General features: G+C 54.4%; 1 protein-coding gene across 6 annotated transcripts in view; it reads right to left on the bottom strand.

Annotated features, from left to right (window-relative positions):
- Positions 1-5,092: 5,092 nt before the first annotated feature.
- The window catches only part of TBC1D16 (TBC1 domain family member 16), an 87,786-nt gene continuing 79,255 nt past the window's right edge, over positions 5,093-13,623 (bottom strand). For all 6 annotated transcript variants that reach the window (XM_065909160.1, XM_065909162.1, XM_065909158.1 and 3 more), the window contains 2 exons: positions 11,266-11,412; positions 5,093-10,459 (listed from right to left, as the gene is read on the bottom strand). In XM_065909160.1, the coding sequence (XP_065765232.1) occupies positions 10,211-10,459; positions 11,266-11,412 (396 nt within the window). In that variant the 3' untranslated portion in view covers positions 5,093-10,210. The remainder of the gene's footprint in view (positions 10,460-11,265; positions 11,413-13,623) is intronic.

Below are 13,623 nucleotides of genomic sequence, written 5' to 3' on the forward strand. Positions count from 1 at the left end.
GTGTCCCCTCTAATAGAAGCCACATTCTGTGGGCTCAGCACCTCACTCTACAAGCAGACCGTGGTGTTCTGGGTCAGTTTCAGGCTTGTGATGGGAGTTGAGGTCTGTGCAAGGATCCAGAAGCCCAGGCTGGTTTGGTGAACCATTTCAGACCCTGGGGGCCTCACCCTATTTTGGGGACCCAGTAAACTCTTTGGGGCTGGCCTGGTGACTGCACTCTGGTCCAGTGGGTTGAGGGGCAGTGGTCTTTTTGGTAAGACCCCTTACCTCCAGCATCCTTCAACCACTCCATGGGGAGTGCAGGCCAGAAGCTGCAGGCCAGAAGTCAGGGAGTAGGGGACCAACTCCCAGCCTTGCTGTGTTCTCCTACCTGCCAGCTCACACCTGTGAGGGCAGTGCCTCTTCCTACCTGAACTAGCCTGAGTCAAGTTCCTGGATCTCACCCTACTGAACCACTCCCCCGCCCCCACCACCAATAGCTCTGAAGTTGCATTCCAGGAAACTGGGGAAGAGCTGAGCTCTATCTCACCCCCATTTGGAAGCCAGCAGTTCATCTCCACTGGAAATGCCCTCACCCCCACGTCCCTGAGCACTGGACATCTCCCACCTCCTCCTTGCCACTCTGCTTCAGGCTGCTGACTCTGAGCCCTAAAAGTTCACTGCTATTTATCAGCACGGCTCAGGCAGTCATGTGGCCCCATGGAGCAGTAAGACCAAGAACGGGGGCGGGGAACTCCCATCTAAATTAATCATTTGACAGAACCTGGGGATTTATCAGAAAGCCCAAAGGATGCTTGGGCTTTGGAGAAAGGCAGAATGTTCCTGGAAATAGAACGGACCCTGCCTTTTGGGTAGATGGGTGGGATTCCCCCAGAGGACATCTGCCCAGAGGTCTGAGGGTCCCTGGGACGTTTTTCTTCTAAAAGTTCTAAAGTTTTCCAACAGGGACGAGAGGTGGGCATAACAGAGGGCAGGGCCTGGATACCTGAGAGGCCCGGGAGGACTGTGATCACAGGGTAATGCCGTCCGCCTCCCACCCCTTCCCGCACTGTGTATGCTCTTCGTTGGTTCTTTGTCCCAGCTGGTTGCTTTAAGTACACTTGGATTTCCTTTACAGAAGGACACTGAGACCCCACAGAAAGCAGGCTCCCAGCTGAGCTTATACGAAAGGCCAGAATGCTCCACTCATTCACAGTCCCTGTACTTATGCACCTTGGACAGAGTGAGGAACCCTGTGAGTGAGGGGCTTCTCCCACGAAGAGCGAGTCCACACCAAGCATCCTGGAGGGCAGAGGGGATGGGACATCAGGAGATTGGTGACTTGAGAGTGAGCTCCTGGCTTCCCTTGTGGCTCAGCTAGTAAAGAATCCACCTGCAACACGGGAGACCTGGATTTGATCCCTGGGTTGGGAAGATCCCTAGGAGAAGGGAAAGGCTACCCACTCCAGTATTCTGGTCTGGAGAATTCCATGGACTGTTTAGTCCACTGGGTTGCAAAGAGTCGGACACAACTGAGCGACTTTCATTTTCACTTTCCTGATGCCCAGCCCTTCAGCACTGCCTCCTGTGACCACAGGTGGTTCTGCCCAGCTCTTCCCACCAGAAAAGTGGAGTACCTAGTTGGCATTCTTGTTACTAAGTCATAAACTCTTGATAACATTTACTATCCTTCAGTCTTTATTTTAGACAGGGTCCCATCCTCTACCCTTTGAGGTCTGTTTAGTCTTTTGTTGTGCCTCTCAGAATCTTCTACCCATCCCCCTGTAGCTGGTGTCAACAGGCATTGGCCATAGTTCTCCAGTGAACTGATCCAAAGCTCTGACATCTTATTCCAGAAGGCTTCCTGGCCCTTGTCCATTGCTGTATTCTATTCTTAGGCTTTAAAATTGCCAGACTGTTGTGCTCACTCATCATAAACTTGTGGCCACTAGGACCCTCAGTGTCTTTTTCTATTGTGCTTACTCATGGACAGGAGTCAATGAACTCAGTGAACTGTGTGTCTGGTCCCTGGTGAAGGTTTCCCACTTTGTTGAACTGCACATATCTCCTGTTGATTGAGGGGATTTTGAACCTGCTTCTTCCTCCTGAGGGGCTGCTATACCCAGCCTGTGGCACCATCCCACTGTTGCACCATCTTAATTTCAGCATCCAAAGGTCCATTTAGAAAACCATTAAGCAATCCTCTCTAATAACTCAAAATATAAATTGCTTTCTTTTGTTCATTGTCAAAATTCTGATGAAAGAGCTTGTGGCATTTGACCTATCACGGCAGATATATTATCATATTCAAAGAATAATGGCATATTTTCAAACTACTTTGTCTAAATCACACGTACATGCCCCAGGAGCCCAGAGATCTGGTTGCTCTCCTAAGATGCAGAGAGAGGAGGGCCTCACCTGTGAGGGAGGGGATAGACTGAGGATGAGGGATGACTTTAGGGGTGTCCTATGGCCAGCATCTGAATGTAGTCCATGAGGCCACTGGCAGGTGTCCTTCAGTCTTCAGAGAACATGACAGTGACTGGGTGGCACCCTCCCGGATGGCTGTGAGGAGGTGGGGGGTGGTAATGAAGACACATTTGCTTCAATGGTGAGATCACTCATGCACCCTGATAACTGGTAGAGATGATTGGGACCCTGATCTCACTGTAATTTTTCTTCCAAGGGTCCCCCAGGCTTGTCAAGCCCTGGTGCTCCAGGTTTCTGCTGAGTGGTGGGAAGGAGCCTACAGCCAGCCTCCTGTGAGTTCTGTTCTAGAAGCCAGTGCTCCTTCACATGGAACTCTGCCCAATGTTATGTGCCAGCCTGGATGGGAGGGGAGTTTGGTAGAGAATGGATCCATGTATATGAATAGAACTGAGTCCCTTCACTGTTCACCTGAAACCATCACAACATTAATTGCTTATACCCCAATACAAAATGTTTTTGGTGTTAAGAGCCAGTGCTTTAACTGAACCGGGGAGGAGGGCTGGCTGAGACCTCCTGGCTATGTGTGCATGTGTGTATGTGTGTGTATGGTGGTGGTGGCTTCCCAGCGCAGGGACAAAGGGGGATATAGATTCAGTGTGCCTGAGCATTAGGGCCCAACTAAAGGAAAGAGCCAGACCTCACGGACTCCCTGGGTTTGGACAGAGGGTGTCTCAGTGGCAACATTAGGCCAAGAGCAGACAGCCCCCTTCCATGTTTTGTGTGGGATTGCTCCCACCCTTGCCCATGAAACGTCCTCAGGTGGGTGCTGGGGGTAAGGAGAGATATCAATAATAACTGAGACTGAACTGGGTTGATAGGGCTCATAATGGGATTCAACTTGACTGAAAGAAAATCATGTCAGTGACATTTCTGAGTCTCTGAAGCCAAAGGCCACTCTGACCTGGGGAGTTCAGGATTTACCCTGGGGGTCCCAAAGGTGCAGACATTGAGTGGCTTCTCCCAGGGCTGGCAAGGCGGTTATGCTCATGGAGGGTTTGAAGTGTACATACCGCTGCCCTGGAAACCCCAGTGACCTGGTGTGCTTGACCTCAGGGCCCTGGAGCAGGTCCTGGGACAACGGTACCAGTCTCCCTGGTGGGGTTTGCTGAACACTTGCTGAACAGATGCATGGAGGCATGATGGGATTGGAGGGTGCACAGGATGCTATCTCTAAAGTGAATGGACCCCAGGGGAGTTTCTGCCGCCAGCAGTAGTGTAAAGACTGCCAGTCATGCAGATTGCCCATCCGTGCTGCAACAGACAAGTTACTCCCAGGCGCACTGCAATCCTCAGGACCACAGGACAACAGAGACTAGGCCATTCCAGAGGCTGCCCTGAAGAGTCTGGCTCTTGGGTGGCACATCTCTGTGGCCATGACTACATGGCTGTTATTTCAGGGAGAATTAGAGCAGAACAAACACCTGATGGAGCTCCTGGCTGGAGCAGACCCAGGGTATCAGAGGCCAGACAGGTTTGAAAGGCCATGGCCCAAGGTGGGGGGTGGGGGTGGGGACCACAATGGGCCTCTTGCAGGGCTGCTCTGTGGGTTTAGGACCATCCCTTTCTGAGGACAAACTGACCCACAGCCATGCCCTGGAGGGTGGTGATGGTAGGACTGTCAGTGCCCCTGAACTCCAAGCTCCCTGTCTGTCTGCACTCGGCCATCAGCTGTGACTTCAGATCCCAGGTTAGAACCGGACATGAGGGAGAAGTGGCACCTCCCACCCCCCAAAGGACAGGTAAAGTTTTCTCTAAGTGGAGCCACCAGCCATGCACGGCAGCTGAAGCATCTCCTGGGCCTGCTGCCCCTCCTGGCTGTTTGGTCAGCCAGCCTCAGGCAGGGGTATGCCTGCAGAGAAGGGGTGATGAAGCTCTCTGTGGTCTCAGCCAAGGCCAGGGGGATGGAGGGTGAGACAGACCCTGAAGACACAAGACCCTTGGTGGTGCCAATGTTCAGGATGGTGGCACATAAGCCTTCCTCCCCTCTCAGGCAAAAGGACAGAAAGGCACATAGAAAACCACAGAAAACGTTCGCAATTCCCTAGGCACTGTGTTGGGGCCCAGAGCCCGCAACCCACAAGCACTCTCCAAAACCAGATGGGCACCCGCCCCCTTGCTCACCTCCCTGTAATCCCTGGGGCATGTTCCCTGCAGTAGGGCTCCAGGGCATGGAGATGAGAGAAGCCCCATGCCTGAACCCCACCCTTAACAAGGTCAAATTCATCTTCTTTGCCTCCGCAAAAAGTTTACAAATGCAAGACTCTGGCTTTTCCTGGAATTGGAGGCCTAGCAGCTAATTCTCAATAAAACGCTGTGTGTTTCCAGGTGCTGGGGCTGGTCTCAGGGCCCCCAGTTACTGGGGTTCATGGGCGCTTGCCCATTAACTCTCCATCAGGGAGGCAAGCAGCTGCACCCCCTCTAGCAGGCCAAGCGCCTGTCCCCTTCAGATGCCTGACGGACCCCTGGGCCGCCGGCCAGGCTCCCCAGAGGAGGGCCTGCCACTGGCCAGCCCTCCGGCCCTCCTTACTCTTCCATGGGGGCCCTCTTCACTCAGCACCAGAACCTGCCACATTTGGACCTAACAAACCTTGTCAGACCTCTTAGAGGCGCCGCAGAGCATATGTTTGCTGTCAGCACGATTTTATTTACTTTGCAGTGGGATCCACGAGAGCCGGAAGCACTGTGGGCGCTGGGGCCCCAGCGGTCAGAGTGGCCAGTCCCGAGCCTGGGGCAGCGGGCGATCACAGTTAAAAAACAAAATAAAATACAGAGAACGAACTGCTTGCCACAGACATCAGTGATCTCTTGGTAATGGTGGAAATTTCTTTAAACTTTCCCAACAGAAACCCTGCCCTCTGACTAACCCAAGGTGCTGGAGAGAAGATGACCAAGTGACTTGATCTCTCAACCGGAAACGTACTTTCCCACCTAGAAATTGAGCGCAATGTGTTTAACGACCAGATGCCTGCAGCCTGTCTGCATGCCCACTCTGCCCCCACCCCCAGAGGCCCAGGGACATCCCTCTCCAGTCTCCACAGCCGGTCTCAGAGGGTCACTGCCCCCTCCCCGCTCCCAGGCTCAAGTGGGTTTCACAGCCCCAGGGGAGGACCCTGAGGCCTGGGCCACGTCCTGATGCCGAGCTAGACACGCTGCACACAGACACGTCTCTCGGGGTCACCAAGGTCATGGCTCATGGTGGGTCTTCCCCGTGGCAGGAGTGAGGTGGCATGGGGTGAATTTCACAGAAGAGGCACAGAGGAGTCCCCCCAGCTGCGGACGCGCAGTCAGGCGGACGTGCGGAAGGGAGGGGGTTTGCTGACTCCTGAAGCACGCTGCCTCTCGGCCAAGGCTGCAAGGCCAAGGTCAGTGGTCTCTTCCCTGAGTGGCAGATGAGGCCCCCGGGGCTGGGAAACCATCTTCATGACACCTTCACCTGGAGAGTCCCTGCGCTAGTCCTGTGAGGTGGGCTAAGCCAGAGGCAGTGTTTCCTTTCTACAGATGAGGGAACCGAGGCTCAGGGTGGGGAGGTCATGCACCTGGAAAGGGTCAGAGACAGGACGGGAACCAGGTTCCTGACCCCTAGGTAAGTGTCTTCCTTCCACACAGCACTGCTCACCCTCAGTAGGGGAGCCCTGTTCTTAGGCTTCACGATAGTGGGGGCAGTTCCCTCTTCTGAGCCAGGGATGGCTGAGGACAGAATGCTTTCACTCGGAGGGAGCCTTGCAGCCTGGCTTAGAAAGCCAAGGCTAATCAGATCCTGGGCCATCTGGTTCCCCAGGATCTCCAGGGGAAGTGCCCAGGCTCAGGCCAGACCCACAGGCTCCCTCCCCTTGCTGTGGGTTCATGGCACAGCTCCCAGGCTAGCCACACCCCTGCACGTGTGTGTGGGATTTCCCGGGGACACTCCGCCTCCTTCCTCTGAGGCAGGGCAGCCTCTAGGGGCCTCTGCTGGGCAGACAAACTGGAAGAGGCTTCCTTCCCTCGGCAGGGTGAACCCAGGTCCTCCTGCCACCACCCAGGCTCCCTCTATTGTAGCTGCCCCTTCCCAGCTATTTCTACCAAACAAGACGCAGATGAGAGAGCTCAGAGGGACCTCACAAAACACCGGGGAGAGTCACAGAGGCCCCCCCACTACCATTCACAGATTTTGCCCCATTTCTGCATCAAAGGTCAGAGCTGGGGGACCTCTGCCAGCCACTTCTGCCCTCATTTCAGGACCAGCATCTTCATCCTGTCTAGCTGTCTGCCCCCAGCAGGCTTTGACGGAAAACTCAAAGGTCCTAGATTAAAAAACCTCTGTCCTGCCTGACACTGTCCTGTCCAATCAAGACAACACAGTGCTGCCTGCTAATAGCATCCAGACCATGGCTGCCAATGGAACTGCCCTTCTGGACTGCAGACCCTCCTCCTCTGCAGAGGTGGACTGGGCTGGAGGCGGGTCCTCCCCAGCCTGCCCATCCCTCCCTCTCTAATTGGCTCAAGAACACCCATTCCCTTGATTTGTGAGTTCCAAGTCTTCCCTGCTGGGACTTAAGTCAGAACATTCTGGAATAGCACACTGTTCCCCTCTGCACTTAATCAGACCCCAATCCCACTGTTTCTCCAGCTTGTGCATCGCCCACCTTCATTCTGCCATTGTCTCCCCTTCCTTGGGAGGGTGAACCCCACACTTGGCTGGTGAGTCTGTGCCCCTCTGCCCTTTCCTGGCCAGCACGTGCGCATCAAGGGTGCCCTCTCTTCCCAGAGGCCCCGACGACACCAGGTAACGTCAGCACAGACATTAGCAGTGGGGAAACTTGTAAGTATGCGTGCACATCCACACCAGCCAATAACATTAAGTGTCATTTTTAAAAAATGGGTTAAATAAGCAGCATCGCAGAAGATGGCCGTGCCGGGCTGATTATTCCGAATTTGCACGTTCTGGTGGTGGGAAGGCTAGAAGTCTAATGACTGAATTATCACCCTAATGCCTTTTGCTGGCTGGGAATAATCCTGGGGCAACAGCTGCCGCAGGGTTTTTGGCTGGTTTCCTCTAATTGCATCCAGATTAAGGGAGCCGTATAAGGGCGGGCTTTCTCCATCCCTCCAGAGCAGCGGGACCTCACAGAGCCCATATACCCAGGTCTTCGGCTTTTTGAGGTCCTGGCTGCTCCACGAAGCCCAGACCACACTGGGGCCCAGCCCAGCACACAGAGTGCGAGGTGGGAGCAGTGAAGGCAGGGGTGGCACTTGGTACAAGGTCTTGGGGAGCTGTGAGGGTGAGGGGTTGTGGGAGCTGGGAGGTTCAGAATGAGTGCTTTCCACCCAGGACCCTCAAAGTAAGGGAACCCGGGACCCCTCTCCCTCCACCCCACCCAGCAGCCCAAAGGCACAAGGTATCAGAAAATGTGCAGATGCACTCTGGCTACAGAAGAAGGGAGGGGAGCATTCTTTTCCTGCTTAGACATCTCCAGTTCCTTCAGGAGGAAGTCATGCCCCTGGTAAAAGGCGAGTTCCAAAACTGTTATCTGGACCAGGATTTCGTGGCGGTAATGGTAGACTATTCCAGCTCCCTACCTGGCTCCTCACCCCTCCCTGAATCCCTAGCCCCTAGGCATGTGACTTCTCTTACTGCAGAGGAGGGTCCATTTCCCCACCCTTAGATGCTGAGTCTGGCCATGTGACTGGCTTTGACCAATGGGATGATGAGCAGGGGTAGCATCTGTCAAGGCTTGGGAAGGTGCCTACACACTTCTGATTCTGCACCTTTGCCTTGGCCTGGACTGGCTTGTGGGAAGGATGCAAGAGGCATGGAGCAGAGCCACATCTGACCTCTACACACCTCTACATGTGTGAGCACCCTGTTGGGACTTAATAGCCCAACCCAGACCAGAACTGCCCAGCTGGAGCTGCTGCCCCACAGACCCAAGGGCTAGCTAAGTGCATGCTATTTGAGGCTGCCATGTTTGGGGGCTATTTGTTATGCAGCATTACTGTGGCAATGGGTAACTGATATGCCTGTTCATGGAGATGTGGTCTCTAGAGGAGGGTCAACACAGTGCCTATGTAACTCAAGCCACCTCCATAATAGATCAGGAGCCATCCTCTGGATGGAAAGGCAATCCTCTTTTCCCAGAAGCTGAGCAGATGAGAAGTCTATCCAGCCTGGACCCTGCTGCTGGACTATAACGGTCAGTACCCCAAGATCTGGGCATTGATGGGGCTCCAGGACAGTCTCCCCAAAAGGCTCTTGGACAGAGGTGTCAGGAACCTGGAAGTACCAGTGTCAGTCTTCTGCCCGCTGGAGGACACGGGTTCACAGAGAAGCTGAGGAGGGAAGAGGCTGATAACTTCCTCCTTCCTGTTGATAAACAACTTTTTAAAGTGGCGCCATCCAGCAGCGTCCACTCTGTGAGAAAAGCTGAGGGCAGGAAGAAGCCTTGGTTGGGCTGTGTCTCTGTGATGACTCTCAGCACTTCAAGGATTTTTCTCCCTAGAAGGATGTTCAGGAAGATTCAAGGAACAACGATTCCAGGCTCCTTGTTCCTGTCAGTTCAAGAGGGTGGCTTCCCGTGCAAATAGCTCCAGTCCTCTATGCTGGCTGGAAGTCTTCCTGTGTCCTTGTCTGTCCTCCTCTAAATCCCAGAAGGAGCAGCTGGGGAGGCTCTGGAGCAGGGAGAGTGTGCTGGGAAGACCTGGTTCCCACACAGAAAGCAGGGGTGCCCTGAGTGACGGCTATTGTACAGTGGTTGCTCGTGCATCTGACCACCTGAGACGCTGACTTACAGAAGAACTGCAGTCACGGCAGAACGCAGACCCCACAGGGAAGTGGGAGTGTTTCTGGCACTTTCAGCTGCCTTTGTCTCGGTTGGTCAGTTCACATTGTGTCCCTTCCCTCAAACACTGCAGATTCCCTTCAGAGAATTTTGCGTGCACACACACACATACACACCTCGACCCATCCAACCCCAAGTTGGTCGCAGTATTTGGTGAAAATGGCCTTCAACACTGCCGAATGTAGACGATTCTTCAACTAAGGGAGAAGAATTCAACACTTCAACAGCCCGTACTCAGGCTCATGGGCAGCATATTTCTTCACATACCAAGAGGATCAGATGTTGAAATGGACAGTATGAAAGTCCCCAGCCTTCTGCTCTTAAACCTTTCTACCCTGAAATCAGTGGGGCCTTTTTTTTTTTTTTTGGCAGATGTCTTCACATCAGCTTTGTAGTTGTGGCTGGAGAAGCTGTGGAGTCTGTTTGATTCATTCAAAGAATGAAGCCTAATGAGGGGGTGTGCCCAGTTTGCAAAGATGTTTCTGGGCCTGGATGGGACCCTCTTGTTCTGGGCTCCCCAGTGCTATCTCTCTCCTACTGTCTCTATCTCCGCCTTTCCCAATGCCTGGCAATAAGACCCTTTGGTGGCTGACGAAGCTGGAGGAATTCCTGGGTTGTGTTGAGATCCATCAAAGGTGGGCAACACGAGAACCCAGCCAGCCTGCATCTCCAGGTAGGGTGGTTGTGCATCCTGGTCCTGCTGTTTGGGGAGCTGACTTTTCTCTGGGCAGCTGGCGGGTTTTATTTCTGGCACTTCCGGACTCCAATTTTGTCCTTAATACGAAAAGTTTCCCTTCATGTTGCTCAAGGGCATTTTCCTTCCGTTTCTACCATCCTGTCCCCTCCACGCCCATTCCCACCCCCTCCCCCATGCTTGGGACCTGGCGGAGGTCCCCTCACCCCTCGTCCAGCGCAGGGAGCCCAACCTATCTGCGGAAACTAAAGCCTTCTCGGGGCGTCTTTGGACCCTTCCTGCCTTCTCTGGGGGGCTTGGGGGAAGGAGTCTCCACGGTACCCCCGTACGGGCAGCTTTCCGACCCTGGGTGCTGGCCCGTACACTCCACGGCAGGCATGTAACCGCTGTCCCACATGCCAGTCCCACACAGCTTGCACAAGTCATGCAGGCTACAGGGGATCCGCGGCAAGAGGCGAAACTGGTACAGCAAACTCCTCGCCTGCAAACAGAGAGGACAGTGATGATGAGGGACAGCAGGCCGCTAGTTATCCAAGAGCAACAACAGTCAGCACCCGAAGGTGCTCCTTACGCCAGGTCAGGGCGAGGGCTCTGCCTGCCTCACCCCTTTCAACACCCTGATCCAGCTGAAGGCAGGGGCTATAAAGTTTCACAAGCCGCGCTCCCCTGCAGCTCGACCCAGAGACGGCTCCCCTATTGGCCTTCATGTGAAAGGTGAACAGGGCCCACCCTGTCCCTCCCTGGCTCAGCCTGGCCCCATGGCTCCACCTCTCTGCCCTGCAGGACTTCTTCAAGCCCTCTTCCTGCCCACTCCACCCCTAACCCCAGGCCCTCCTCACTGCCCCTGGAAAACACCAGAAAGCTTTAAGAAGTAGGAGCCTGGGAAGTAGGGAGGTGGCAAAGGCCCCCTTTATCCCACTAACCTTGGATGAAAGGTTGGCCACCTCCCCTCCCTAAGCCTCCTGCTTAGTTTTCTCAGCTCTGGGCTATGAGTGAGGTGCCTCACGGTGGAGGACCTGTCTGTCAAAATGGGTAATCTGTTCCTTCCATGAGGAGAGGGGCCTCTTTTGTCAGCCTGATGGGTGCCCTGAGCAGATGCCATACATGCTGACCCTTGGTGGGGAGCTCCCAGGATGGAGAGTGGGGGCGGGGCTCTGCATGTGGGCAGGAATCTACAAATGTGGGGGGTGGAGCTTGTAGGGGGCCCTGTAGGGGTGGAGCTCTGGAAGTAGAGGTGGGGTTCTGTATAAGGGAGGGCAGGGCTGCATGTTGGGGGGCCACACTCACCTTTCTGAGAACAAGCTCCCCATTCATGTGCATGGCCAGGTTTCCAAAGTGCAGAAGCATCTGGTCAGTGGCCAGCTGCTGCTCTATGACATCATCCCCGTAGATGGCCACGATGGCCACGCAGATGAAAAGGTGGAAGTAATCTGTCTGGGGGGTAGAGAGTGGGTTCAGATAAGGCCCCTGACCCAGCCCTGGGTCCTGACTGCTGGTAGAGGTCACAAGCAGAGCTGTGGGGTCAAGGGCTCCCAGGTGAGGCCGTCTGGGTTCGTGTGGCCCTAGGCAAGCCTAGCAGCCTCCTCAGTTTCCCCACCTGCAAATGGGCCAGTGTCAGCACCTACATCCAAAGACTGCTGTGATGTGCAAAAGGGCAATGCTGGGGCCAGTCACCAACAGGCTGCTGGTCCCCTTTGGAGAGCCCTCTAGGAGCCTCTCCAGCACATGGGCAAAGAACATGCTCCTCTGAAGCCTGGCTACTACCCATTCTGGGGTCTTGAGAGACGATGAGTCAGAACACGCTCTAGTGGGTAGTGGAACATGCTATCAAGGAAGAAGAACTTTCTGGCAGCCACCCACTGGTCATTATGCTCCTGCCTCGAGGCCAAATGTCCCAGCTTGTGCCCCAGAGATGACTCTTAGGTTTGTTGGTAAGAAAAGTGGGGAGGAGAGCCTCAGAGCCAAGCACAGCAGCTCCCCATAGTTCCCTACAATGAGCCCACCCTCTTTAACCAGATTTCAGGCCCATTGAGGACTCCGCTGCCTTCCCTGGAGGCTGCCTCACATTTTGCTACCCAGCAAGGCCGGGCCTGCAGCAGGATGCTGGCGCTTGGTCCTCACGGGGTACATCCTGTGTGCTCTCCAGCCCGGATGCTCTGAGGGCACACCGCCTTTGAGTCACACTAGCTCCCGGGGGCAGAGGAAGGACAAGGACCACCAGGAAGCCTGTGTTTAGTCTCCTGACGTCGGCCACCCAGCCAGACAGAACCCTGTTCCTTCCCAAACAGGGCAAGGCAGAGCCTTGGATGCGCAGGCAGAGGTTACGGGCAGCAAACACCGCACATCCCACCCACTCTGGAAAGACCATTCCCAGACTGCCCAGCCCCTTCCTCTGAATTAATCTGGAATGGTCTTGCTGCGGCTCAGAGCGATCCTTCTGTAGCTATTTGAATTGCAGCTGGGGCTGGTGGGGTGGGGTGGGGGGGACAGCGGAGGAGTTCCAGGAAGGTTCATGTCCAGCTCCTCTGGGAGAGGTCTATGGGGAAGAAAAGGTGGAGCACATTCTAAAGGGCGCTGGACAGCAGTACCAGACTAACCCCAGTTCACTGGACCAGGCCCAGGGCAGGCCATCCCCCAAGGGCAAACTGGAAGTATAAAAATGAATAAAACAGAGCCCTTCACACTCTGGGGACACTTTAAAGTTAAACCAGCTGGTAGTGACCACCCCTTACCCCCCGCCAGAGCTCACTCTAATGAATCAGCCTACCCCCACTACCATCATTCTACTGTCCCCCGCCTCAACCTCCTGCCACTAATTTGATCAAGGGGTGTGGCCAAATGAGGCTAAATTTAGCCTAAGAAATGGCCCCATCTGTTGGGTGATGCTCTGGGTTCACATGTAACATTAGCCTAAATGTGATGTCCCGAAGGTGGCAAATTTGCTGCTAGAAAAAACGAGATGAGGCTTTGCGCAAAGCGGAAACAATTTTTTTTAAAAATATGATCCAGTGTTTTGGACCATCCTTGCCAGTGCTTCCTAGATTCCACTCTGCAGTACACACAGAGCAGGCTGATCCACACAGGAAACGCAGCCCAGACCTGGGCCGGGAGGGAGCAGGAGAGGAGGTGGGCGAGGATGGATGAATACAAAACAGCCCGTGGCACCAGCAGCAGGCTTCTTCAGACTCACTTCTATCAAACATAATCCTTCTTCGACACTAGTAAGGAGGGCAGATGCTGATGCACATTTCTGAGGGCCGGTGGGCGTGCGCATCTATCAGCAAGGTTTGTCTAATCCAAGCTGCGCCAGCTGCCGAATGAAGGATGGAGGCCGCTTTTGCAGAAATGGTCCTGGCCACCTCTCAGATGCGTCAGTACTGTTTTTTTTTTTTTTTTTAAGGCTGATGGATTCAGAGAGACTTGCTTATCCTTTAACATGGCCTGCTTGTTGCTAATTTGGGCGTTAAAGCCGTGTGACAGGGCCAGCGCGAGGCCCTCTCAGGGGAATTTGTTGAGGAGATGCTGATAACGAAGGACGGCAAGGGGAAATCACGTCCCTGCAAGGCGACAGTGGGTGGGGCCTGGGCTCTCAGAGGGGCTAGCAGGGAAGCAGGATCTCAGGGCCCTTTCCCTGAGCCATCCCAA

This window comes from Muntiacus reevesi, chromosome 18, assembly GCF_963930625.1.
Source record: "Muntiacus reevesi chromosome 18, mMunRee1.1, whole genome shotgun sequence".
Taxonomy (NCBI): domain Eukaryota; kingdom Metazoa; phylum Chordata; class Mammalia; order Artiodactyla; family Cervidae; genus Muntiacus; species Muntiacus reevesi.